Source organism: Sorex araneus, chromosome X, assembly GCF_027595985.1.
Source record: "Sorex araneus isolate mSorAra2 chromosome X, mSorAra2.pri, whole genome shotgun sequence".
Classification (NCBI taxonomy): Eukaryota; Metazoa; Chordata; class Mammalia; order Eulipotyphla; family Soricidae; genus Sorex; species Sorex araneus.
This window is the reverse complement of record NC_073313.1, coordinates 339152179-339177223: the sequence shown is the minus strand read 5'-3', so window position 1 is coordinate 339177223 and position 25045 is coordinate 339152179. Positions and strand designations below refer to the sequence as shown.

General features: G+C 45.3%; 1 protein-coding gene across 1 annotated transcript in view; it reads right to left on the bottom strand.

The window, feature by feature from the left end:
- TRAPPC12 (trafficking protein particle complex subunit 12) overlaps positions 1-25045 on the bottom strand; it is a 73888-nt gene that overhangs the window by 21707 nt on the left and 27136 nt on the right. Inside the window, exons 4-6 of the mRNA XM_055120949.1 lie at positions 18500-18613; positions 16766-16904; positions 4083-4195 (exon numbers count right to left, since the gene is read on the bottom strand). Coding sequence (XP_054976924.1) covers positions 4083-4195; positions 16766-16904; positions 18500-18613 — 366 coding nt within the window. The remainder of the gene's footprint in view (positions 1-4082; positions 4196-16765; positions 16905-18499; positions 18614-25045) is intronic.

Genomic DNA, 25045 nt, shown 5'->3' with positions numbered 1-25045 from the left:
GGCATTCTGGTGAGCAACGCGGCCCGGACAATGCTCCGGACCCGATTCGGGGCCAGCAACACCGGGGGGCCGGAGGGAGGAGGTGCCGCCAGCACACCTTCTCCGGATGGAACCCCGGCGCCACTGAGCAGCAACTAACATGGCTCCAGGATTCGGGACTGGGACAGATCCAAGCCGCGCGGCCGCTAGTGCGGCCGCGCGACCTTTTCTAAAACCTGAAAACATACAATCTTTGAATGGAAAACTAATTATCAAATGCCTCCTTATTAGGGCTATCTTGTTTGGGGATATAACTCCCACAACAATAGTGAGTTTTGTGTTGAAATATGGAACGTAATCAAGGTGAAGAGAAAATAAAGTGAGGTTCATCAGTTATACAGTTGGGGTGGGGGCGGGGGGCATACCGGGGATTTTGGTGGTGGAATGTGGGCACTGGTGAAGGGATGGTGTTTGAATACGGTATAACTGAGACATAAACCTGAGAACTCTGTAACTTTCCACATGGTGATAAAATTTTTAAAAAAATAAATAAATAGGGGCTGGAGCAATAGCACAGCGGGTAGGGCATTTGCCTTGCACGCGGCCGACCCGGGTTCGATTCCCAGCATCCCATATGGTCCCCTGAGCACCGCCAGGAGTGATTCCTGAGTGCAGAGCCAGGAGTAACCCCTGTGCATCGCCGGGTGTGACCCAAAAAGCAAAAATAAATAAATAAATAAATAAATAAATAAATAAAAATAAAATTAAAAAAAAAATTTCCTGACCCACCCCACTAACTTTTCTGTCAGAGCATTATCATTCACTTCCCTGAGATCCTACTGTAACTATAATTTTACAGGCTCGTTTTGAAAGTTACTAACAGACCATAACTTTTTCTGGCACCATGGCTATTTGGACACCCCAGGCTTTGCACCCCAGTTCTTTGTTCAGGTGAGAGCAGTCTGGGCTGCAAACAACGGGAGTTCTCTATCTCAGCACGTCCTGGAAAAAAACTAGCCCACAGAGCTCACGGAGCTGAGATTCGCAGAGAAGGCTAGCAGAGCGGGGTGAGCCCAGCTGGGGGGCAGGTGTCTGCTCTCCGTCCACCCCCAACAGCTCCTGCCCCCTCTCACACCTTCCTCTGGCTGCCAAGTAAGGTTTTTCTTTTCATGTGGGAAATCCATGCTGGGATTGAGCCTGAGATCTGACTTTTGCTGGAGCGGCTAATTATCAGACAGTGGGGCTCAGAGTGCTCATTTCCCAAGCAGCCTGCGCTGCTCTGGTCGACTATCACTAAAGGATGAAAAGCTGCTGCTGTCCTAGTTTGGCTTCTGACTCCATTATTTACCCCCTTCCAAAGCATTTACAACCATCCCTAACCCCAACCCCCCAGCCTGGAAAATCACCCTTGCAGACTGAGAGCAGATGCCATGCAAGCGAGGCAAGAGAATGGAGAAGAGCTCCTGGGAGACAGTGAACAGAGTATCTTCCTTCTTTTGGGACACAGCCTGGGATCTGCAGAATGCCCTTGAATTAAGCATCTCATATTGACACCAAGGCTACTGTACAGTTGGTGGCGACCAGTGTAGTCTGGGGGTGATCTGACTGTGCATGCATAAATGGAAATTAGTGGGGAAAAACAGCCCCTCTGACAGCTTTGCTAAGCTGCCCGGATAAGCGCACAACCTGGTGTTTCAGCCAGGGACTGGGCGGGCAGGCCGAGGAATGGGAAGGGAGGAGGAACTAAGTTACGATGTTATGGAGGAGATATCATTGATGTTCTCAACCCAGTTCCTTCCTTCCCAAGTCTCCTCACCAGTGAAGTGTCACAGTTCCCCAGACCGACTGGAAGGCAGAAGCCAGTGGGCTGCAGAGATTACTTGGCACTGAGACCGGAGTGGAGAACTGCCCTTTCCCAAGGCATCAGAACGCCAGTGGCTTTGGGGAGGGAAAAGGCTGTAGTTTGGCCTCTAAGCGAAGCCCCGGGAGGATGCATTTCAGACACTCAGCCCAGGTTGTCTTGCACCTTGGTGCCTCCCTGTCACTGGACCGGAGCAGTGTGGCACAGAAAGTCTCTCTTGGTTTTTCCCACTTCACCTGGGACAGATCACAGCTGGTGAAGGAACAGGAATGGCAGCAGTCAGTGAGGGCCAGTGAGCGATCCAGAGCATGGGCTCTGAAGCCAGGCTGCTGGGGCTCAAACACGTAATTTGGGACAAATGTTGTGCCTCAGTCTTTTCCTCTCATCTATGAACTGAGGTGATAAAAACGCCCGCTTCCTAGGGTTTTATCACTGTATCACTGTCGTCCCATAGTTCATTGTTTTGCTCTAGCGGGCACCAGTAATGTCTCCATTGTGAGACATGTTGCTACTGTTTTTGGCACATTGAATACACCACAGGTAGCTTGCCAGGCTCTGCCATGCAGGCGGGATACTCTCGGTAGCTTGCCCGGCTCTCCGAGAGGGGTGGAGGAATTGAACCCGGGCCGGCTGCGTGCAAGGCAAACGTCCTACTTGGTGTGCTATCACTCCAGCTTCCTAGAGTTATAAAGATTAAATAAGTTAGTACTTGAAAACCGTTCAGCACTAGAGGGTTTCTTGGTGAACGTGACAGAATGTGTAAATGAAGCTGGATGAGGGGGAGCAGTGGCAGCTCTGCCAGTGTGTGGACCGGGCCCGGCTCTCAGCACTACACAGCACACCGCGCCACGCTGTATTTAAGATTAGGAAAACTGACCCACAAAACTGTTTCAACTGAGCTGACTGTTCTACCCTTGAGTTCACTAAGATGCAAAATTTTCTCTCTCAAATACATACAAATTTCCTCCAAGAGATCTGGAGACGAGTGAAAAACATCAATTAAAGAAAAAATCATCTCTGTACATTTTAGAAAGTGATAGATTAAGAATTTCTCAGTAACAAGTGAGGCGCTTCCTATTTCTGAAAACTGTATTTCAACCATGTTTTAAGATTCAAGGAAAGTGCTAGAATCTCAAAAAAAAAAAAAAAAGCAAAAGCAAAAGCAATACAATTTCCCATCAACTACTCAAAGTACAAGAAAAACTTTTGGGCTGTAGAGACAGCTCTCTGGAGTACATGCTTTGCATGAAAGACGCTTGTCTTGCCAACCTGGGCTCGATCCCTGGCACCTCATAAGGTCCCCTGATCCCTGTCAGGAGTTCAGGAATGATCCCTATGTTCAGAGTCAGGAGTAAGCCCTGAGGACCACGGGTAGGTATGATCAAACCCACCCCCCCTCCCGTATATATCTGCTGGGGGAGGAGGTGGCAGCGGAAGAACAAAGAACTGCTGAACTGAGGGCTGGCTGGGTTGCTCTTCACTGCCTGTGTTTGTGGCTCTCTCTGCAGACTCCCTGAAAGCAGAGACTGCAGGAAAGGAGGGAGGAAAGGCAGCTTTACTCCTCTGCTGAAGATGGTGAAACCGGGGAGGGCAGCAGGCTTGCCCAAGGCTTGCAAATGGAGACGCTCCACATCCCAATTTCTCCCTTAATCCCTTAATGGAATAATTTTCTCTTTCATCGATGCAATCACTTGGTGTCTTCCACATAATTGTTACTTCACAAGCAAGAATCGTTCAGAAAGTACTTTGAACCCGATCTGCCTTGGCACCAGCATTACGAGTGACAGTTGTCATTGTACAGTGTAATTTACTTGGATTCTGCTACATTTTAAGCCTTGATCACTTTAAACATTGCCCCAGTGCCTCTGTTTGACAGGAAGCAGGTGCACAGAGTGTCTGCGGGCTGAGTGACATGGCACGAAGTACTTCAACTGGCAGCCTGGGCCATGCTCACATGCGTGACTTCTCTCTACAACTTTCCAGCTTTTTAATCTACAAAAAATACCAAGGAGGGGTGGCAGGATCCAAACTCTGCCAAGATCATTTATCCCCCTTGTCACCCCCTCCCCCACTAATGCATGAAGAACAATGAATACTACGGCCTCCAGAATTTGCTGTGCTGTTCTGGGGGAAGCAGAGATAGGATGGTGGGTGGGGGTGGGGAGAGTGTCTTCTGGGGAGGCTAAGAAGGCATTCTCCACCAAGGGAACTGCCAGAGCAGCCCGCCTCTGAAAGATCGTACCTTGCTGCAGACGGCCTTCACCCTGTGAAGTCTATCCAGTGACTCCTGGGGGTTCCCCAGGTACTGCTGAAGCTCTGCGTGTAAGATTCGCATTGAGAAGGGAACCATGGAACCTAGAATCAAAATCAAAATGTAGTCAGTTTGCTTGCTTTAACAAAGTACACTTTCTGCAGATGCCTTAGCAGAAGGGATGGCAGAATCCCTTCGAAGGGAGCACTGGTGCCAGTTATATAACATGCACGTTCGTCTTCTCTATAAAACTTATGCAAATGTATTCTAGAAAATCATCAAAAGAGACAGGTGGATGTCACGACTATTTCCACAGCTATGCTTCAATCATGTAATAACTACATCAGAATGCATAAACCAGGAGACTGCTCCTTCATCCCACAAAGAAAACACAGACCATGGATTAATATATATATATGTATATATATATATATATATATATATATATATTTTGTTAAAGCAAACTCAAATAGAAGGCTGAAATGGTTGGGTACTCCAGAAAGAGACCGTTAAGAGGAGGATCCGAGAGGAAGTGTGTTGGGAGTGGGTTAAGTGTGAACAGGAAAGATGAGGAAGGCTGTGTCTCAGATCTAGGTATTAAGGCAGGAGAGAAAGAGAGAAGAGAGGGGAGAGAAAGAGAGAGAGAGAAAGGGGAGGAGGGAGAGAGAGAGAGAACAGAGAGAGAACATACACGTCTGGCTCAGAGGACTAAAGAGCTGGTTCACCAGAGGCAAGAGGGTCGTCTTTTTTCATTTTTGGTTTCCGGGTCACACCCGGCTGTACTCAGGGATTCCTTTGGCTCTGTGCTCTCGGATCATTCCCGGACAGGCTCAGAGGGACCACATGAGGTGCTGGGAATTGTCAGCTGCGTGAAAGGAAACACCTTGCCCCTGGACGATCTCTTTCACCCCAGATGTGCTCTTGAGAACACCATTGCCTGGGGATGCTCAGAGGGGAAGATTCAGAGCTCTTCTGGCTCCGTCAGGAAGCCCAGTGGGAATGGTGGCATTCTCTGAAAAGGGGCAGCTACTCTGGCCAAAGGGAAAGCAAGCACTGAACCCAAGTGGGCTTCATCTCTGAGGGGAAGGAAATCTCTTGATTCATGTCATGTTTTTCCTCCCCTTAATATAATTCAGAATTTGATTTGCAGTATATATTCTAAGTGCATAAAAATCACTCAGGCAATCTAATGGCTGCACTAATATACACAAAGAATAAGAAAATGTCAGCATGGGTTGATCACACAGATTGAGGAAAGAACTTCTCAAAATAGTTTGAAGCTGTCAATATTTAGATCTGAAATATATTTTGGAAGATCTGAATAGAGTTCGGTTAGAAAACAAGCTGTGTCACATCTGCAAGCCAACTGGCCTCTCTGTGTCTCAGTCTGTTAGAACACGACAGAAATAGGTTTATTGTGATTACAAGCCTGGAGAAAAGAAAGCTGACAATCACTGAATTTAAAATCCTGGCGTTTTGGGGATGACCCTAAATAATTCCCAAAGAGGACTGCTGACTGAGTCTACATTACAGTATGAGTCACTTCAGTTTCCAAAAGAGTATTTCTTTCTCGGGTAGTGGAGGGTTCCTCAAGCAGTACTCAGGAGGCCTGGGGTCTCTCTCAGTGAACCTTGGGCAGCTAAGGCCCAGATGGTACAATGCTAGGGCCTGAGGTTGTGGAATTTCTAGGGCTTGAAGGGCCAGAATCCAACAGGGTTATCCAGCAGTACTTGGGAGCCTCTAAGAGGGCTATACCGGGTGGTGCTTATGGGGGGCCATAAGGTGCTGAGACTTGAACTTGGTTCTTAACCATAAGCAATACTAATATGGAGCTGGGTTAACATGGTAAGTCATATATAAATCATGCCATTTCCATGTATAGTATAAAGTTAGAGAAGAGACAATAATCATCCCCTTATAGTTTAGAGTTAACCGGAAAGGCAAACACCTCTGCAATTCTGGAAGATAAGAAACAAAACTTCAGTCAGAAGTTTTTGGTTCGAAATTGATAAAAGAGTTGCTGTGCACTTGTTCTTGATGGGGGCGCTCCTGCCCGTCTGCCTGGCTTCCGAGTCCGATGCTGTGGCCTCTACTTTTGACCTTCCCCTTGCCATATTCTGGGGGCCCACGGTCACAAGTTGAGAAATATTGGTCAAAGCCTCCTTCTTAGGACACCAGGGAAAGACAAATGCAAGCACCACCACCAGCACCACCACCACCACCAACAAAACTATTAGTAAAGGAAAATAGGGAGATAACTCAAGGAATTAGACTTCATGCCTGCATACCCAGGGCCCCACATTACATGGTCCCCCCCTCCCTGCCTCAGCCCCTACACCCCCCAGCACCCCCAGGACGGCCAGATATAACCATGAGGCCTCCCAGCTCCACTGAGTCTGAGCAGTACCGCATTGCCAGGCCCCAGCCAGTAGGGGCGGGCTGCATGTTACCAGCAGGGGCACCCTAGTTCTCGCTTGGAAGAGCGCCTACCCCCACCAAGTATATTCTTGATTCTCCTTGAACGTGGGAAACTCGCATCAAAAAAAAAACCAACAGTAAGGAAATTTCAGAATTACTTTAAACTAAAAATTTAATTTTATCTTTGAACACTATTGTAACCCATCCAAACTCAAATTAATTTTTTAAAAAATTAATTTTCAGAATTAAACTTTAATATGCTTAAAATAACCGAGAATGTTACTAAAATATATATAAATCTGCCCCCCTCCCCAGTCCCTGATGAAACAGCTAGAAGCTAACATGAACCGGGGGCTTCTGGCATCTGTTCCAGGGATCTGCTTCTCCATTACAAAGCCAACTGAGTTCTCTCTCGCTCTCACTGTCTCTCTCTCTGTCTCTGTGTCTCTCTTTCTCTCTTTCTTGGCTTTTGGGTTACACCAAGTGGATCGCTCCTGGTGGGGCTCAGGGGACCGTGTGGCTGTGTGCAAGGCAAGTACTCCACTGCTGTACCATCTCTCCAGTCCCAACAGTCAAGGAGTTGTGTGGCAGCAAAGAACTGCCCAGCTGCTCTGCTCCCTCCTAGCTTCTCTCTCTCTGTGCTGCCTTTCCTCGGACAGACAGCCCTGGCAGCAGCTCACACAGAGCCCCATGAGCAGACTCCAAGCTAGTCGCGAGCAGGGACTCACGGCAGACGCTGACGCAGAGGACACCGACCGGCCCTCCCGTGCCTTGAGAGTAGGAGTGTGGGCTCAGTCCAGCCAGTGCCAGCCTGTTCTTTAAACACTCCACGATCACCTGTGACTTTCTCAGAACTGCCTGGAAGTAAGTCAGGACTGAAGCAGGAAAAAAGGCTTCTTCCTCTTCTCTCTGGGTAGCAGTGAGGCCTGGCAGAGCTTCAAAATTTCAAAGGAGAAAAGTAGGATCTCACAGAAGAGGAAAGTTGGATCTCACAGAAACTCATGCAAAAAAAGAAAAGAAAAAAATGAAATCGAAGTAAATCAAGTAGGGGGAAAAAAAGTGCCTATTTGTAGAAAAAGTATACAGTTATGAAGTTTTACTCCCATAAAGAAGAAAGCGATTATGAAAGTTTTCATAAAGAGTTGAAAGAAGAGAAAGAAATGACGGGAGGAACACTGCCTACTCCAGCCTGAACGTTCATTCACGCAGCAGGTCTGGCGTGCCCAATGCAAGGTCAGGTGCTGGCTGTGAAAAACAAAGAAGCTGCCCACTGTCCACAATAAATGATTCAGTCTCTTCAGTAAGATCATTCAGGGTTTCCTGAACAGTGCTGTACCTGTGGCTTTGTTTGTTTTAAAGAAGTGCTGATAAAAGTACCAAGTCTCAAGGTCTGGCCTCAAACCCTTAGTCTGATGAGCTTCTCCCTGAATCAGTGAAATCCATTATGTGAATGGTCTCCGGTGGAATGATATGCATGGCCTTCCCACCAGCCTGCAGGCCTCTCTCTCCTGCAGGGAGAATGGCCTGGGGAAAAAGGGCACATCAAATTCTGCAAGGAAAAAAGAATTCTTAGCGGATCTATCTTTCTGGAAAATTCCCATGTATAGTCATGACCACCTGCCAAAATCTAGGTTGGTATAAATACTGTAGAAGCATTCTCATTAATCATTTAGAAAACATTAAATGAAAATACTCCTACAAAATCCATTTTATACAGTCCCCTGTAGTGCTACAAATCCATACTGTCACCACAGAGAGTCAAAGTGGAACATACCAGATATTAACTTGGCCTCCGTGCTGGGCAGTGAAAAATTAAAGGGAAAAAAAGCAGAAATTTTAGCATATTTTTAGCCGGCTATGCCAGGGTTGTTTTTTTTTTCCCCCAAGCAGGAGAGAGCTCTTTGGTGGCATGGACGGTGCGGTTCTGAGAGATGGCACGGGAATGCCTGGCACCATACTCAGTGGAGGCATGTGCAAAGGATTCCTCATGGTTAACAGGTGCACTTCCTCCCATAAGGCACACGTGCCAATGCGGTACAAAAACCAACCAACCAAACACCCTCTGCCCTACCCCCCCCCCGCCCCCAACAAAGAATGTTGAGCAAAGCGAAAAGCTGTAAGATGGAGTGATCTGAGGTTGACGGAAATATGCTCGAAGTGATAAATGTTCCCGAGTTCTGGCACCAAGTGAAGTGGATGGAAATCTAGCAGGAGCAGAACACGCATACTCTGAGAGGTGAATTAATTTTTGTCACAGAAAACAGACCCAGACTTTTGAAATATTATGCACATCATTTAATTCTAAACTTTTATGTATGGTTATGTGTCGATACAGAGTTTCCAAATTTAGGTTGAGAACTAGAAATCTGAATTTCAAGATTTTGGAAGAAGGGCAGAGATGGACTCAAGGTCGGTCATAGCTGTCCTTAACTATCTGTCCGGGGAAGAGTGTACTCAGAGGGAGAGAGAGACTGCACATTCAATTAAAGCATGCCATCAATTGCAGTTTAACTTGGCCATCCATAAGGACCAAGTCCTGGAAAAAAATTCTGTACAAAATCATTGCAGCTCTAATAAAAAATTAAAACAGATCTGAATTCAGTGTTAGAAGAGGCACTACATTTCTGAAACTACACATTGAAAATAATCAAACAAGTTTTACTTCTAAGTAGTAAGTTCTTTTGGCATCATAATTTTCTTCCAGTTACTTATGAACTTGAAGAGAACTATGTAATATAGAGTCATATTTTGAAAATTTACTGCACTGTGCAAACATACACGGTGACTTTCACCATTACCCCCTGAAGAGGAAGGAGTTCTGAAGAGTAGATTAAATATACACTCTGGAAAAGATAACTGTCCTGCAAGAAGCCAAAATTAGTTCTACTATCGATGGACACTCTATGTTAGGTTTAGACAGGTTACATTTTTTAAAGAAAAAAAAATACTATATATACACAATGGAAAATGAGCTTTGCAACCAAACTCAGATAAGCTCAGCTGAAGTAGGTGGGGCCAGTCTCTAGGCCCAGATCTATGGGACCTTCTCAGCACGGTGGCCAGCTAAGCCCCGGCCCTCTAGGAAGGCCCAGCTCTCCACCCACACTTTACTTCCGCCAGCATATAAAAGGCCCCGCTGAGACACTATGCCACTGTATCATCCCAGTTCCACAGCTCCTGGAGCATATGCAGCCACATGACATCTCCAAATTTCACAGTACTGACAGGGCGGTAGGAACACAGCAAATTAGATGAGAAAGCTGTGTAGATGCTCAATAAGCTCAATGAGCAAAAACAACAGCACATAAGGCTCCCTCAACAAGCACCTAACAGTTCAATAAATCCTCAGACGATGACTTTAGTGACATTATGAGATCCATGTTATAGTAGGAAATATAAAGTAAATTATTTTGTGTCTGCTAAGGTGGCAAGCTGGGGGGATGGGTGGATAACTGGGGATAGTGGTAGGGGGAAGGTCACACTGGTGGTTGGAATATTGAATATCTGAAATGACGTATTCTGAACAGCCTTGAAAATCATGGTGTTTAAATAAAGTTTCAAACATTTAAAAAGTACACACACACACACACACACATACACAATAAAAAGAGGGAACCCAAAATGCAAACTTTTGAAAGAGCAAAGCTTATGAAAGAGCAAGTTGCTCACAAGAAACCCTGTCACTAGTCAAACATACTTAACTTAGAATGACGTATGGTATAAGAAGAGGTAAAGAGAGCCACCAGATGAATCTTCTAAGACTTACTGGTTGACAAGTGGAGGAACAACGAACTTCAACACACAGGTTTAGAAGAATAAATCAGTATAGTTATTTTAGGAAGCAATTTGATTGTTTCTTAAGACACTGAACATACAAAGGATGTTCATACTATATTGTTCATAATAGCCCCAAACTGGAAAGTCCTAATTATTCATCTTTATGATGTGTGCAAATACGAATAAAGTAGAGAAACGCAGCATTATGACAAAAAAAATGACCATATCTTTCATTTAATGTATATTTGAAATGCCTAGAAGAAGGCAGGAGAGATAGTACAGTGGTGCTTGCTTTGCACGTGGCCAACCCAGATTTGATCTCTGGCACTACAGACTCCCTTTAGCACTATCAGGAATGCACCCTGAAGAGTAAGCCCTGACTATAGCTGGTTTTGCTCCCTCCCTCCCCCTCCCACCCTGCCCTCAAAAGCATTTAAGATAATTCTTTTTATACAGATAGTATACAGAGTCCTCATGTAACTGTCAGTAGATTCTTATAACCTGCACTGTGAGCAGAAGCATATACAATGAAGACAGTTCCCTAAATGAGATTTCTCAAAAAGGACCAAAGCAGGTTAGTATAAAAGTAACTAGGATGTGAGCAATACAAGAAGAGCAACTAATTCTATTGACACAAACCATTCGATCTGTCTAAGTGGCAGTTAGTTTTGATGTGGCAATGGGGATAGCCTATGGAGTATGAAAAGGAATTAGAACCCAAAATCACAGATGAGGACTTCTACTTCAAAAATCAGAGAAACAGCCAACCTTAAGATACATTTCTCTTTTCCTCTGCCCCTGGTGATAGAGACATTGTTATCACTTGGCACCTGAACCTCAATTTTCAGTCTTCTTCTTTTGACATCTTCTACTTGTGTGACCAGTACTGTCCTCTGACTTTCCTGAACCCTATGACACGTCTAGGTAGAGCTGTTCTCTCTGATGTGTCAATTCTGTGTGGCTTGGGAACCTCAATGTCAACTAGAAAATGCAGGCAGTCTGCTTGCAACTCCCTCAGTTGGTTTCTAAATATCAAATCTGAGCCCAAAGCTCCATCACACTGCACTCTGAAGTTGCGCAAAAGCTTCATGCAAGTAGCTTCAACCCTAACTCTTGGTTCCTGATCCCTGATTTATAGGAACATTTTATATATATAAAAAACATATATAAATATATAAACATATATATTTATATATAATGTTCCTATAAATCATTACATATAAAAATACATATATTTATATATATAAATATATATAAAATGTTCCTATAAATCAGAGATCAGGGACCAAGAGTTAGGGTTGAAGCTACTTGCATGAAGCTTTTGCGCCACTTTAGAGTGCAGTGTGATGGAGCTTTGAGCTCAGATTTGATATTTAGAAACCAACTAAGGGAGTTGCAAGCAGACTGCCTGTATACACACACACACATAAATAATATATTACATATATTATATAATAAAGGGAGAAGCAATAAATAGAGTGAAAGGAGACTGAAAAAGGGGGCTATTGATGGAGTAATACGAAGGGAAAAGAATGGAAGTGATGAGGCATCCTCAGCTTGTGTGACTTTATGGCGCCTACCCCAAGCCATCCATAACTCAAGCCATGGGGGGTTGGGGCGGTCTAGTCAATGTTATTGTCAGCCTTCCTTGAGACTCAGAGGGAACAATCTAAACAACAGCTGAGTATGTGGAAACACATACACTCTATCTTTTGAGAGTAGCCAAAACTATAAAACTGCTAAAAATATCAGAGAAACATATACAACTACAATACTATTCCTTTCCTGCACAAAAATTAAAAAACGAAAGAAAAAACAAAACAAACAGCTTCATAGTTTTTACTCATGATTCATTACATGTCTTGTTAAGATTATTCTGAATTGATAAAAATTATGCTCAATATTTAAATGAAATACATTAAAGCCCATTCATAAAGGTTATTTATGTTTGTATCATTAGAGCCTCCTTTTAAAAGCACATTTTAATGACTTGCTTTGCTTATAGATTGTAAACTAAAATGAAATGAATGAATCAAAGCCTTACATTTATGCTCGTTACACCACAAAATGAGAAGAAAAATTAGTAAATGTTCAGCATATCATTGTGGATCTTAACATTGCTTTAGCTAAAATGTATGTATGATTTATGTTTATTTCATAATTTAAATTAGCTGCTTAATGATGCATGGCTACTATCTCCTCTTTATCCCTATCCCAGTGCAATGTAATTTCAGGCGGAGGCAGAAGCCACTTCCTATCCACACACTCTTAGGGGACAAAATCCTCAAAGAGGAAGAATACGGAAGTTCTAGATATGATACTGAGAATTTAACTCCTTATTCAAAGGTGCTCAGTGCCATCTCCACCTGTTTTCTCTAGAGGCGAGTGAGCAGGGCTACACTGTCACATGGTTCAATCAACAGGTTAGTGTGATGGAACTGGGCACAATCAGTCAGGGGAAATACTCAAACTGGTTGTTTAGAAGTCAATGAGGGGTTGGAGGTTTTGATTGGGCAACATGGGAAATAAATATTTCATTTATTCTTAAACACCTGTTGTAAATTCTGAAACAGCTGATACGTGCATAGTCATCCTGATTCACTTACAATTCACCTGGATTTCAACAGGAAAATAAATCAGAGCATTTTCCACCGCTGCTAGGGACTTTGGTAGCTTACAGCAATTAAAGGATGGGGTGGTGGGCTCACAGCTTGACTTTTTGGTGGCAGCAGACAAAATAGTGATCAACCCCCAGAAGCAGCAGAAACAGCCCCCAAATGACCCCACTGGATGCCTTTCACCATTCCATCAGAACTATGAAAAGTCTCATTTTTCTTTTGAGTTTGGAAGTTTGCTGGCCATGTTCTGTGAAATGATGATCCTCAAATGACTAGACAGTGTGGCTGAGAAAAAAACAGGGCCAGAGACACTGCCACTTTACTTAGAGAAGCTGGCCCTGAGGAACCGGGAGAGGACCAGCTATCACTGTCCATGTTTCCAACATGTGGAAGGCTGTGGCACCTGCCTTGACACTGAGTGACTGGGAAACTATAGTCATGAAGAGACATGAACCCTGCTGCCCACGAATAGACTCATGGTACCTGGGGCTTCCTGGAGGATGGCGGATGGGAGGAGAAGCACCAAGAGGCAAGTTAAGATGTGTCTAAGGATACAACCTGAGATTTCAGTTTTCTCCTGGTCATACTGCTTCATGAGGGCTTTTGGCTTTCCTCTGATTACCAGACTGTGCGGGGACTACTAAAGCATGACAGGCCTCTGGGTCACGATAAGCTTTACAGATTTGGGATGGAGGCTTGTGTCCATGTGTGTGATGGTGGTTTGGATGTCCCCTTCTGTAGGATGACATTACTTTGCCCTTTCCCTCCTTGCCACAAGTAGCTTGTCCTGGTTTTACCCAGAGTTTAGGCTTACCCCAGGCACACCCATCAAGGTGTTCCCGAATCTCTCCCATCCCTTTGTTTAGCTATAATCACTTCTCCATGCTCTCTTCCCCAAAACAGTTAATCCGCGGCTTTCCCTTAATCTGACTGCTAATTTGCAAGGTCAGACCTTCCTAGGATACTGAATTTATATTATATAAGTTAATATTGCCTTTCTCCTCTTCTTGTGCCTTTTGAATAATTTACTTTAAAGCTATGACTGTTTTGTATAGACACAAGAAGACAATATTATGTTTTTATAACTTGGGAATTAATTGGCCTCGAATATTATTCCCTCCCGGGCATCTGCTTTCTCCACTTAAGCCTCAGTTGCCCTCAGTTCCTAGCACCCCAACGTAGGGTCCCCGACGTGGGACGGGAAGGATCCAGGGCAAGCGGTGAGTTATGTGCTACCCTGGCATCGAGATGGGCCTGGCCAAAGTGCCTAATTCTTAACTATAAGTTAAGAGCTTGATCATAGACATATGCTCTCATGATCCAATACTAATTATGAGACTGGGACCCTGCCAGGGATAGGAAAGACTGATCTGGCCTGAGCACTGTAGTCTGAGATTGAGATGGCCCCAGGAGAGTAATTCTATAAGCTTTAATGCATCTCTTATTGTGTCCATACAAAATAATTAATATTATGATTTCTTATATGTTTGCTGGCTGAGGAGAAGAGAAACACATTCATTGGGACTCTGCCCTTGGGTGGATCCTCCTGCTGAAAGAGAATTAAGTCGTAGGAGAAGGATCCCCTAAGGAAAAGGAACCTTACCCTATTGATGGGGACCACACCTATGTGTATGCCCCAACCCCCTCATGCTGTGGAGATTTAACTAGGCTGTAAGAGTGGGTTGGGGGGCCAGATCCACGGGGCCAGATCCATGGGGGCCAGATCCACGAGAGCGGGAGAGAAGCGGAGAGAGAGAGAATGAAATAAACTGATCAAGCAACCGGTCTGGCCTTCTTCCTTCCGTCGCCTGCCCTCGACCGACGGCACACACAGCGGTTCTGGGGCACCGGACGCAGGCGGTGAGACAGAGCCGCCCGGAGAGCCCGCGAGTGCTCTCGCCCCTCGGCGAGCCTTAGTTTTTTACACCCTTCCTGAGGATAAATCTACCCAGACTGGCTAACTCCCTTCCACTTACTTGAGCCAATCCAGTGAAAATAATTGGGTCTGATTTTTTCCCTCTGTTTTAGGTATTAAAGCTTACCTTTTTCATACCTCAAATTTTCTGTAAGCGGTTAAGTTCTATTAGTCAGAAGGAAGATGGAGAATTTAAGACTAAGGAGGCTAAAGGTCATGCTAAAATTCTTTCTCCAATTTTTGGAAAAACAGTTATACCAACTAATTTATATCCATCCCAATTTATGAAAAGTAAAGGAGATAAAGAAAGAAGTCTGACTAAAGATGCTCACTCTGGCCTAGGGAAATGCTCAAAGGGCTAGTGCACATGCTCTAAAAACGGGTAGCCTGGGTGGTTCTATTCCCAGCATAAAATGGTATCCCAAACTGGGAAAAATTAATGCACACAAAAGATTAATTTAAAAAAAAATCAAAGCAAGCTCTAACCTCTCCAAATATGCGGGCTCTGAGCTTTAAGGAAAAAAATTACAACTGCGAGAAGCATTTTTACTTTTGGTCCTTTCATTTTATCTACTTACCTACCAATATTAACCTAGTTAAGATGAGTGAATTTTTCAAACTTCTTTAAGCAATTATTATTTTGATTACTAATGAGAATTTTTTTATACCAACCTGTACTATAATGACTGTAATTTTCCACATCCAATAAGGTTCTACTTTTCTTAATAACCAGAATCTTTCTTTGTAGCTCTGGTGCTGCATACAACAAATGCTAAGTAGTTGATCTGACAAAGATGGAAATAATCTACAGTGTGCAACTGATGAATTAGGTACAGAACAAGGAAAAATAGCAGCTTCAGTAATCCGTTCCAGTCACTGTTCTACACAGCTTATACTTGTAACCTCACTTAATGTCCATGACACCCTGGGATGTAGGTATGGACTTCACACATGACACAGAGACGTTCACTGAGGCCCAGTGATGTATTACTGTCCAAGGGCAAACATGAGCAAATGAAGGGACTAGGATTTAATGAAAAGCTGACCAGAGTCCAGGCATATGATAACTCAGCATATACTGCACCCTAGCAGAAGTCCTTCCCAAACTTTTATACTGAATATGAACATTTAATGAGTCTTAAACTATTTATAAGATTCTGTATCAATCATTCTGCCTCAGGTTGCTAGTGCCCTAGAAGGATCCTCATAATTTGCACTCTCTTCTCCCTAATTCTTGTTTCTGATCACTCTCCTATAACCATTACTATGCTGTGTAGCCCACTATTTTCCAAACAAGGACATGGTCCACTGTTGAGCAGCAACCAGGTATTTCAATAACTTTCATCATAATAGAGACTAGTGAAAAATGGCACAGAATAGGATTTACTGCATGAATATTTTCGTTTTGTTTCCAGATCTCTGTTTGTACTAGGTTATGGTATAACTTTTATTGTGTATCACAGTCAAGAAGTACATGCTGGGGGCTGGAGCGATAGCACAGCGGGTAGGGCGTTTGCCTTGCACACGGCCGACCCGGGTTCAATTCCCAGCATCTCCTATGGTCCCCTGTGCACCACCAGGAGTAATTCCTGAGTGCAAAGCCAGAAGTAACCCCTGGGCATCGCCGGGTGTGACCCAAAAAGCAAAAAGGAAAAAAAAAAAGAAGTACATGCTGAATACTCACTCCTTCTACCAAACCCTACTGTAGGGACAGCAGGAGCTTGAAAAGTGGCTGCTAAATGAACAAATAGAAGCATCAGTAAGTATGTTCAGATCAGTGATTTATAAAGCTGAGCAAGGTCATCTGTAAGTTCAGGCTTGTTGCTAGGTTACTCTATTGATTTTTCAGAACTGGATAAGTAAGGAAAAACGAAGGATACCTAATTACATACAAAAGTTAAGCAAAATGTATGCAAAGGCACAAATATTAACCACTGTTGCCTTACCTCTTCTCCCAGGGTACACGTGAGGGTAGTATTCGTAATAGAGATCTGGCTGATCTAGGTTTCCGAAGGGCTCAAACTCCATTTCAGCATTCTGGAAAAGGCCCAACTTGACGAGTAATGCCAGTCTCACAAACCAAAGCTAGAAACACAAAATGTGATTGAAACAATAGGTTATGTAGCAAGTACAGAAATATCTATTCCCTATTAATTTGGTATCAACATGATTCTAATTTATTAAAAACAAAGGTCAAACTTTCTGTGCTCATTTGCATCATGACACATTTATAATAGTATTGTTGAGCTTAATAGTAACAATATTGTACTTGATTCAATTTATTTTGACAGTACTTATTAAAAAGGGGATCTGTGCAAAGCACAATGCTAGGCATTAACAAAAAAACAGACAATATGTCCCCCAAAACAATATAATCTGCTGGGGTTGGAGTGAGGTGCAGAAATGAATTCTTGGGGAGAGGGGACACCAGTGTGGAGGCAGCTGTGCTGGAGGAAGCCTGGCAGGACAGACTGAGAAAGGGATGTGGTTACAGGGTCGCCGTAAAGCAAAGAGTATGTGGTGTAAGTCAGCTCAGAAGAGCTAGAATACAGAGCTTATTCAAGATGATGATGGGAAGTCAAATCAGTGTTTGATAATTAAAGATTCATTAGAAATGACCTCATTCAATTTCGCTTTACCTGTGTGTAAAACAAAGTTCAAAAGGAAGTGGCTGTTCAAAATCACACGGTAAACAGTAAAATTACAAGATGTGACTGGCACAGGACTGGGGCAGGGGGCCTTCAAGCCTGGGCTCCTGCTTAAATCGATAATAACCAAACAATTAGCTATTTGCAGAATTAAAAAGAAAAAAAGAGGCAGGACTCCAACAGAGCTAACACCCTCTTCACTATGCCCTTCCCTTTACTGTAAAGGATTTGTTACCACTGTGTTATACTTGACTTGGGGAGCGGGAGGAAGCTTGTCACAGCTTTTGAGCAGGAGAGTGACATGATCATAACTGCACTCTAAGACGCATGTGTCAACAGTGCTTTGGATGAGTGTGAATGGAGAGTGAGGCAACATTTCTACCAAAGTCCCGAGGGGACAGGCGATGGGTCCCACCGTGAAGGAAGAGGCCTCCCCATGACCCTGCCCACCTGGCAGGAGAGACAGACCGAACACTGCTCTTCACCTTATGCTCACACACTTTAGGGATGGAACACACTCGAAATAACTTCCGAGCGGGACTCCTCAGAGTTCCTCCAAAATTTCTCCCAGGCTTGGAGAGATCTGAACGTCCCTAGGCAATGTGGCTGAAGGTATGTTGCAGCTGTATTTTGCATCACAATGCTATTTTCTGCACATACCCCATCTTGAAATTTAAGCATTAGGCTTATTCTTAGACCAGGGAGAGCGAACACACAGTGAGTGGTGGAGAGCATATTCCCGAGTCCCTGTGAACCTCTCTAGCCCACATGTCCCTGGACCCCCTCACAGCCCGGCACCATAGCACCCATGAGAGCCGCTCCTAGGGCCGGCACCCTGAGAACTGCGCTGAGCCACAGGCTTTCTGAGGCTGCCTCGTCACAGGCCAGCAGGAGGAGTTCTCAGAGATTACATTTGAGATATCAAAATCTGTCTTTGTTCTCCCATTGTTCTTCCTGGCAGAAAGGCCACAAACCCTTTCATGTCCCCAGATGATGAATCAGGTGACAACTGAGACACTTAAGGGACTGTACCTGCAGTGAATCCGCTGTGTGGTTGGTCGGCAGCCCACTCTTGCCGTAGCCCTGGCCGTGGGCTGTGAGGAGCCGGCCGCACAGGTCAACAGCTGCCCTCCAGTTTTTGCAGCTCTGAAAGAGGGAAGAGCGTGTCACATAAAACAGCGGCACTCAGACATGCAGGTGTGGGTGGGGCAGACACAGCTCCATCCACTCCCAGTGACAAGGCTGTGGCAGGCAGATGCTGGGCCACAGTGAGAGCCATTTGTCACTGTTGCACGGGCAATTAGGCAAGAAGGGCACGGGGCAGGAGATGAAGATGAAGATGAGCAACTCATGGAAACAGTGGCGTGGAACAACTGCTAGAACACAGGGAAGAAAATGAGCGTTGGAAAGCCCGCCCACCCCAAAGGGCTACGGCGGCAGCAAGGAAATAGCTTGTGATTTTAATATACCGAAGCCCATGACTTAGTTTTACGCTATGAGCTGAATACATTTGCTTTTTTATTTTGATGCTCTATTCAATTTTAAATTATTTAAATTTAAATTGAGATACTATGGTTTGTAATACTACCAATAATGCTCCCAATGTCACAGATGCAATGAAATATATACTCAGGGTGGTGTAGGTGGTGCTCAGGGGCACTAAAAATTTTTATTTTTAAGACTTTATTTTTTCAGAATTTTTTATATTCATTTTTAAATATTCTTTCCACATTCATATATATATTTATTTAGTTACAAAGTTATTCATGATTGGGTTTTAGGAATACAATGTTTCAACACTGCTCCCTTACCAGTGTCCACTTCCCCCAACCTCCATTGCTTCTCACCCATCAGTCTGTTTCTATGAGAGGAAAAAATTTTAAATTTCTTTAAATGAATCACTGTGAGATATAGGTACAAAGCTTCATGACTGAGTTTTAATCATATAAGATTGAACACCCATCCTTCCACCAGTGCACATTTTCCACCACTTAATGTCCCCAGAGAGTCTCTTGCCCACGTGTCTGGCTGTCTTCCCTGGGGCTCCTCAAGGGGGATGGGCTTCAGTTTCCCTCCCTGCCCCGAGCAGAGCTCCTACAGCCAAAGATTTCCGGAGCCTTAGTCACAGCCATGCTCAAGGTCCCTCTCCACACGTTTGGACGAGCCTCAAGCATGAAGGTACCGGCAGAGGAACCCAGGTATGTGGGACCCGGGGCTGAGACCTCCAAGCCTGCTTGGATCGGGACTGGGCATCTTCCGCCCAAATTTCCCATTTTCTAGTAGCTAGGCGGTCAGACCCAGGGACTGCCCCCAGCTCCGTGTAATCCCACCAATGGCCAACATCCAGAGACTATAAAACCAAGCTCCCGGAACGACATCTTATAGCCTAGTTCTCCCTCTGGGAGAACCTGGCAAGCTACCAAGGGTTTCCTGCCCACGTGGGAGAGCTTCACAAACTCCCAGTGGCGTATTCATATGCTAAAAACAGTAACAATGCTGGGTCTCATTCCCCTGACCCTGAAAGAGCCTCCAATGCGGCATCAGCATTGGGAAGGATGAGTAAAGAGAGGCTTCTAAAATCTCAGGCTAGGACGATTGGAGACATTACTGAGACCACTCAAGAAATTCGATGATCAACGGGATGATGATGATGATGAATGTCCCCAGCATCGCTCCGCCCACTTGCCCCACCTCATCCCCTGCCTCTATGGGAGACAATTTCCTTCTATTTTTGCTTTTTTGGGTCACACCCAGCGATGCTCAGGGGTTACTCCTGGCTCATGCACTCAGGAATTACTCCTGGAGGTACTTGGGGGACCCTAAGGGATGCTGGGAATGAAACCCAGGTCAGCCACATGCAAGACAAATGCCCCACCCACTGTGCTATCTCTCCAGCCCCAACAATTTCCTTCTCTTCTTACTCTCTACTTTTGGGCATCATGGTTAGGTGCTCTTTTCTCACACACACACCTTTCATATATACATATAAATATATACATATAAATATACATATATATATATATCACTGTATCACTGTCATCCCATTGCTCATCTATTTGCTCAAGCGGGCACCAGTAACGTCTCCATTCTGAGAATTGTTACTGTTTTTGGCATATCGAATACACCACGAGTAGCTTGTCATTCTCTGCCGTGTGGGCTAGATACTCTCTGGGCTCTCCGAGAGGGATGGAGGAATCGAACCCGGGTCGGCCACGTGCAAGGCAAACACCCTACCTGCTGTGCTATCGCTTTTATATATATATTGGCCCTGTGGTTTACAGTACTGTTGCCCCTCCTTCTCCGTCTTGAACATTTTTCACTACCATAGATGTTGCCCCCTCTCTGTACTATATCCCAACCCCAACTCAAGTGCCATGTGAAAACATTTATTTAAAAGAATCTGCACCCAAGGTAACCAGGGGCCCCGGAAGCAGATGCAGTGATACTCAGTCTGATAGAGTGAGCCCACACTCAGGTGACTGGGTCCTTCAGTGTGGTGCTACTCAGGACCCAGTAGTATTTGGGCCTACCAGGGCCATACCCAGTGTGTGTGTGTGGGGGGGTATCATATAGTATAGGGGTCAAACTCAGGATCTTGCACATTAAAGGTATATGCTCCAGCCCTTTATGCTCTCTCCAGATCCTCAAGATGTGTGTGTGAGACCAGAGCGATAGTCCAGCAGGTAGGGCGTTTGCCTTGCACGCGCCCGGCCTGGGTTCGATTCCTGGCATCCCATACGGTCCCCCGAGCACCACCAGGAGTAATTCCTGAATGCAGAGCCAGGAGTAACCCCTGAGCATTGCCGGGTGTGAGGCCCCCCCGGCCCAAAAAAATGAGATGTGTATGCGCTTGCAGGCACACATGTGTTTTCATTAATGAATCACAGTGAAACAGTTACAAAGTTGTTCATGATTGAGTATCAGTCATACAGTGTTCCAACACCCACCCTCAAGATGTATTTTAATGATGTGATCACCAAGGACCAAGAGAAGCTTCCTCAGGGAAGAAGCTGCCTTTCTGTCTTGTTTGTGTGTGCAGGCATGTGTAAACTCACTGAAACTGTATCAGGACATAGGAAGATCAAGAATTTCAGCGTGGGGACAGGCCTCCTGTTAAAGGGTCGGGTGACCTGTCACTCACTCTCACTCTCAAGCTTCTTTGGGGCCTCTCCGGGTTCAATCATTCATTGATTTTTACTGAAGAAGATTCCATTAACTGGCTGCACCGAATTTGATTTCCCCAGCCTCCTACCGAAGGACATCTTGGTTGCTTCCAAGCTTTGTCAATTAACAATAAAGCTGCTGTCAACATCTGTGCCCAGGTTTTTATGTGGTCATAAATTTTCAGCTCTTGCTGATAAATACCAAGGACTGTGAATTGCTGGCTGGGATGGTGAGAGCAGACACGGTTTTGTAGGAAAGTGCTGAGATGATCTTTGCTACCGGTTGTACCTTTCTGCTTTCACGCCAGCAATGGTGACAGTTTTGTGGCGTCCCTTCGTCACCAGGTGCGGCGGGGGTGGTACTCTGGACCTGGCCATGTCAGTAGTGGCACGGTGGTCACTTAGTTGAGGAAGTTCTCAACACTTCCTCTCGTGTATTTTCACGCCTTCTACAGTCTGGCAGCGAGCACCAGCCACACTCCCGCTAGCAAGCTACAACAAACAGAACAGGACAACGCAAATGTGACTGCTTAAAATATATCCTGTAGCGCGTTTCCCCCGCCCCCACCCCTTCCCCTCATGAAGAGGAGGACTCGCACATATGTAATGCAACCAGGCTTCCTGCTACTAAAACCGTCCCTCGACCATATGATGCCTCTGCGCTGTCGTAGACTGTGCTCTTCACTAGCCAGTCTGCAGACCTCCGAATAAGCCTGGGAGTAACCGGCCAACTGTGAGACTGAAGCTGGAGCCGCCGTCCCCCAAGCAGTCTACATTACGGACAAATCGATCGCAAGTAATACAGGATTTCCATATCCTGGTTGACAGCTTAGAAGTATTTTGGGGCTGGTGAAGATAATTTACTAAATTTATCTTTATACATTTTCCCTGGTCTAGAGCCAAAGTAATAACCACTTTATATAATAAAAGTAGCTATGTATATTTTCCATGAATTGCAAATGTGGAAAAGTGAGAGGGGAAAATATTCTGCCGTGTCTGAACCAGTTCGGTGTGTATCCGTCCAAGCAGGTCCGGGATTCAGGGGCTATTAATTCCTGCTCTCTTCTGATGGGACGACGCGTGCTGGCCTGCAGAACATGGACGTCAAGGCCATCCTCCCAGAAACTGACTTCACTTGACAGAAACCCCGTAAGCAGGATGCGGGGAGCATGCCTACGTTAGGAAGCACTGCTGCCCCACGGCCTGAGTGAAGGCGGCTCTGGGCCCCAGTCCCCTCATCTGTACGGAAACGGTGGCAGTCACAGCAGACACGGCAGTGGCCCAGAGACCAAGAGGACCACAAAGCCGGAGATATTCCCATGTGTCCTGACGGGGCATTTGGTGGCCCCGGGCCCAGGCATCATTACTTTAAGAACTGCGGCTGGCTTGGGGCTGTCCCTGATGAGACGGGCCCAGAAACCGAGAGTCTGCTACAGCTGCTGGACAGGAAACTGTTCAGTCTAGTTGAAAGCAAAGATAGCAAGAAGGTACCTGGTACAGGATTCCCATTTCATTTTTCTGCTTAATAATTTACATTGAATTTTCATAAAAGTTGTAGTGTAGGGCTGGAGCAATAGTATAGTGGGTAGGGTGTTTGTCTTGCACGTGGCTGACCCAGGTTCGATACCCAGCATCCCATATGGTCCCCTGAGCACTGCCAGGAGTAATTCCTTAGTGCAAAGCCAGGAGTAACCCCTGTACACCGCCAGATGTGACCCAAAAAACAAACAAAAAAAAGTTGTAGTGTGATAATACACAGAAATAGATACATGGGTATATCTACTTGTACATGGAACCCAGAAATAGATATACTTGTTCTTTGTTTTGGGGACACCTGGCTTACTCCTGGCTCTGTTAAAGGAATCACTCCTGGTAACACTCACAGTCCTGGGAACACTTGTAGCCCTGGGGATTGAACCCAGGTCAGGCACAGCAAGGCAAGCACCTAACCCACTGTACTCTTTCCCGGCCCAGTAGAAAAATCTTTTAAATAGAAGGAAGCCCTCTCTGCAGCATTGTGGGCTGAGAAGACTGGACCTGGAGTCCAATGGAAGAAACAGTGAGGAGAGTGAAGGGAGAGTGTCCAGGGGGAGAGGGTTTGGAAGAAGAGAGGAGGGAGAGGAGGAAGAGGACAGGAAGGGGAGAAGGACAGGAGAAGGGGAGGAGGAATAGGGAGAGGAAGAAACAGCAGGAGGAGGACGAGGTAGACCTAGAGACAACAGTATAACAGAATCACCAGAGATCTCTGTGGGAGATGGTTTGACAGCGAGGTGAGATAATGAGTCAGAGATCCCAAACTATCAGCGGGGAAGGGTGAGAAGAATCCTAGAAGGTAAGAGACAAGCATTTGTTCTCTGCATGTTGTGAACCAACTACTTGAGAATGTCAAAAGGACCCAGTTGGAGGCAGGTAGACTACATGTCAGAAGCAGAGGACAATCTCTACATAAGGTTCCAGAATGCAACCTACAGGGTCTGGAGGGAAGGGTTAGGAACTGTGTCAGTGGGTGAGGGCTGGCTTTGGGAAGGCGAGGCGTCTGACAGAAGGGACCCACTTTCTTCTCCAAACCCAGGGAGAAGGTCTATCACCTTCACAAGCATGACTAGGGTGGAATATCATAAAAGTGTAGGGCAAATTTGGGAGCTGTACAGTGATTGTCTTACATGAGGCCAACTCCAGTTTGACCCCCAACACCCAATATGGTCTCCCGAACCCTGCCAGGAGTGATCCCTGTGTGCAGAGGCAGGAGTAAGGCCTGACCAAGACTGGGTGTGGCTCACGCTGCCAAAAAAAGAAAGGGAAAAAGTAAAATGAATTTTAAAGGTATTGGGGGCCACCATAGGAGGGACAGGTCCACAGTGCTGAAGGGTTACTGGAAGGTAATGGCCCTAAATAATGTGGTCACTATGCTACAGCAAGCTGGGATGTGCAGGTCAGCAGGCTCAACTTTAGTACTGGCAGAGAGACACAGGTCATGAAAGACTGGAAGGGCAAGCAGGTTTGGTTTTCTGAAAAGAGCACTTCCTGGTGTAGCAGGGAAAGGGACAGAGGCCAGAGCCCGGATCAGGCAGGAGGGAGGTACACAGCTGCTCATAGTTGTCGGGAGAGGGCTGCTAGGAACCAGAACCCGAACAGTGAGCGCTGTAAGGACCTTTCTGACAACTTGACGCAAGTTAAAAAAAATGAAGTGAGATTCCTTTTAAGACAAGTGTGCTAATCTGAGGCTTTCAACAAGCACTGAAAGTCCAATGGATGGTTACAAGTATCTCCCCAAAACTAAATGAGCTCATTCTATTGTCTCAGCTGTTGACTGAAATATATTTAACATGTACTTAAAACACATATGCAACATATGACAGACTAGAAACTAATGGCATCCTTTGCCATAACTTAAATTCATGATCACTTTATTTTA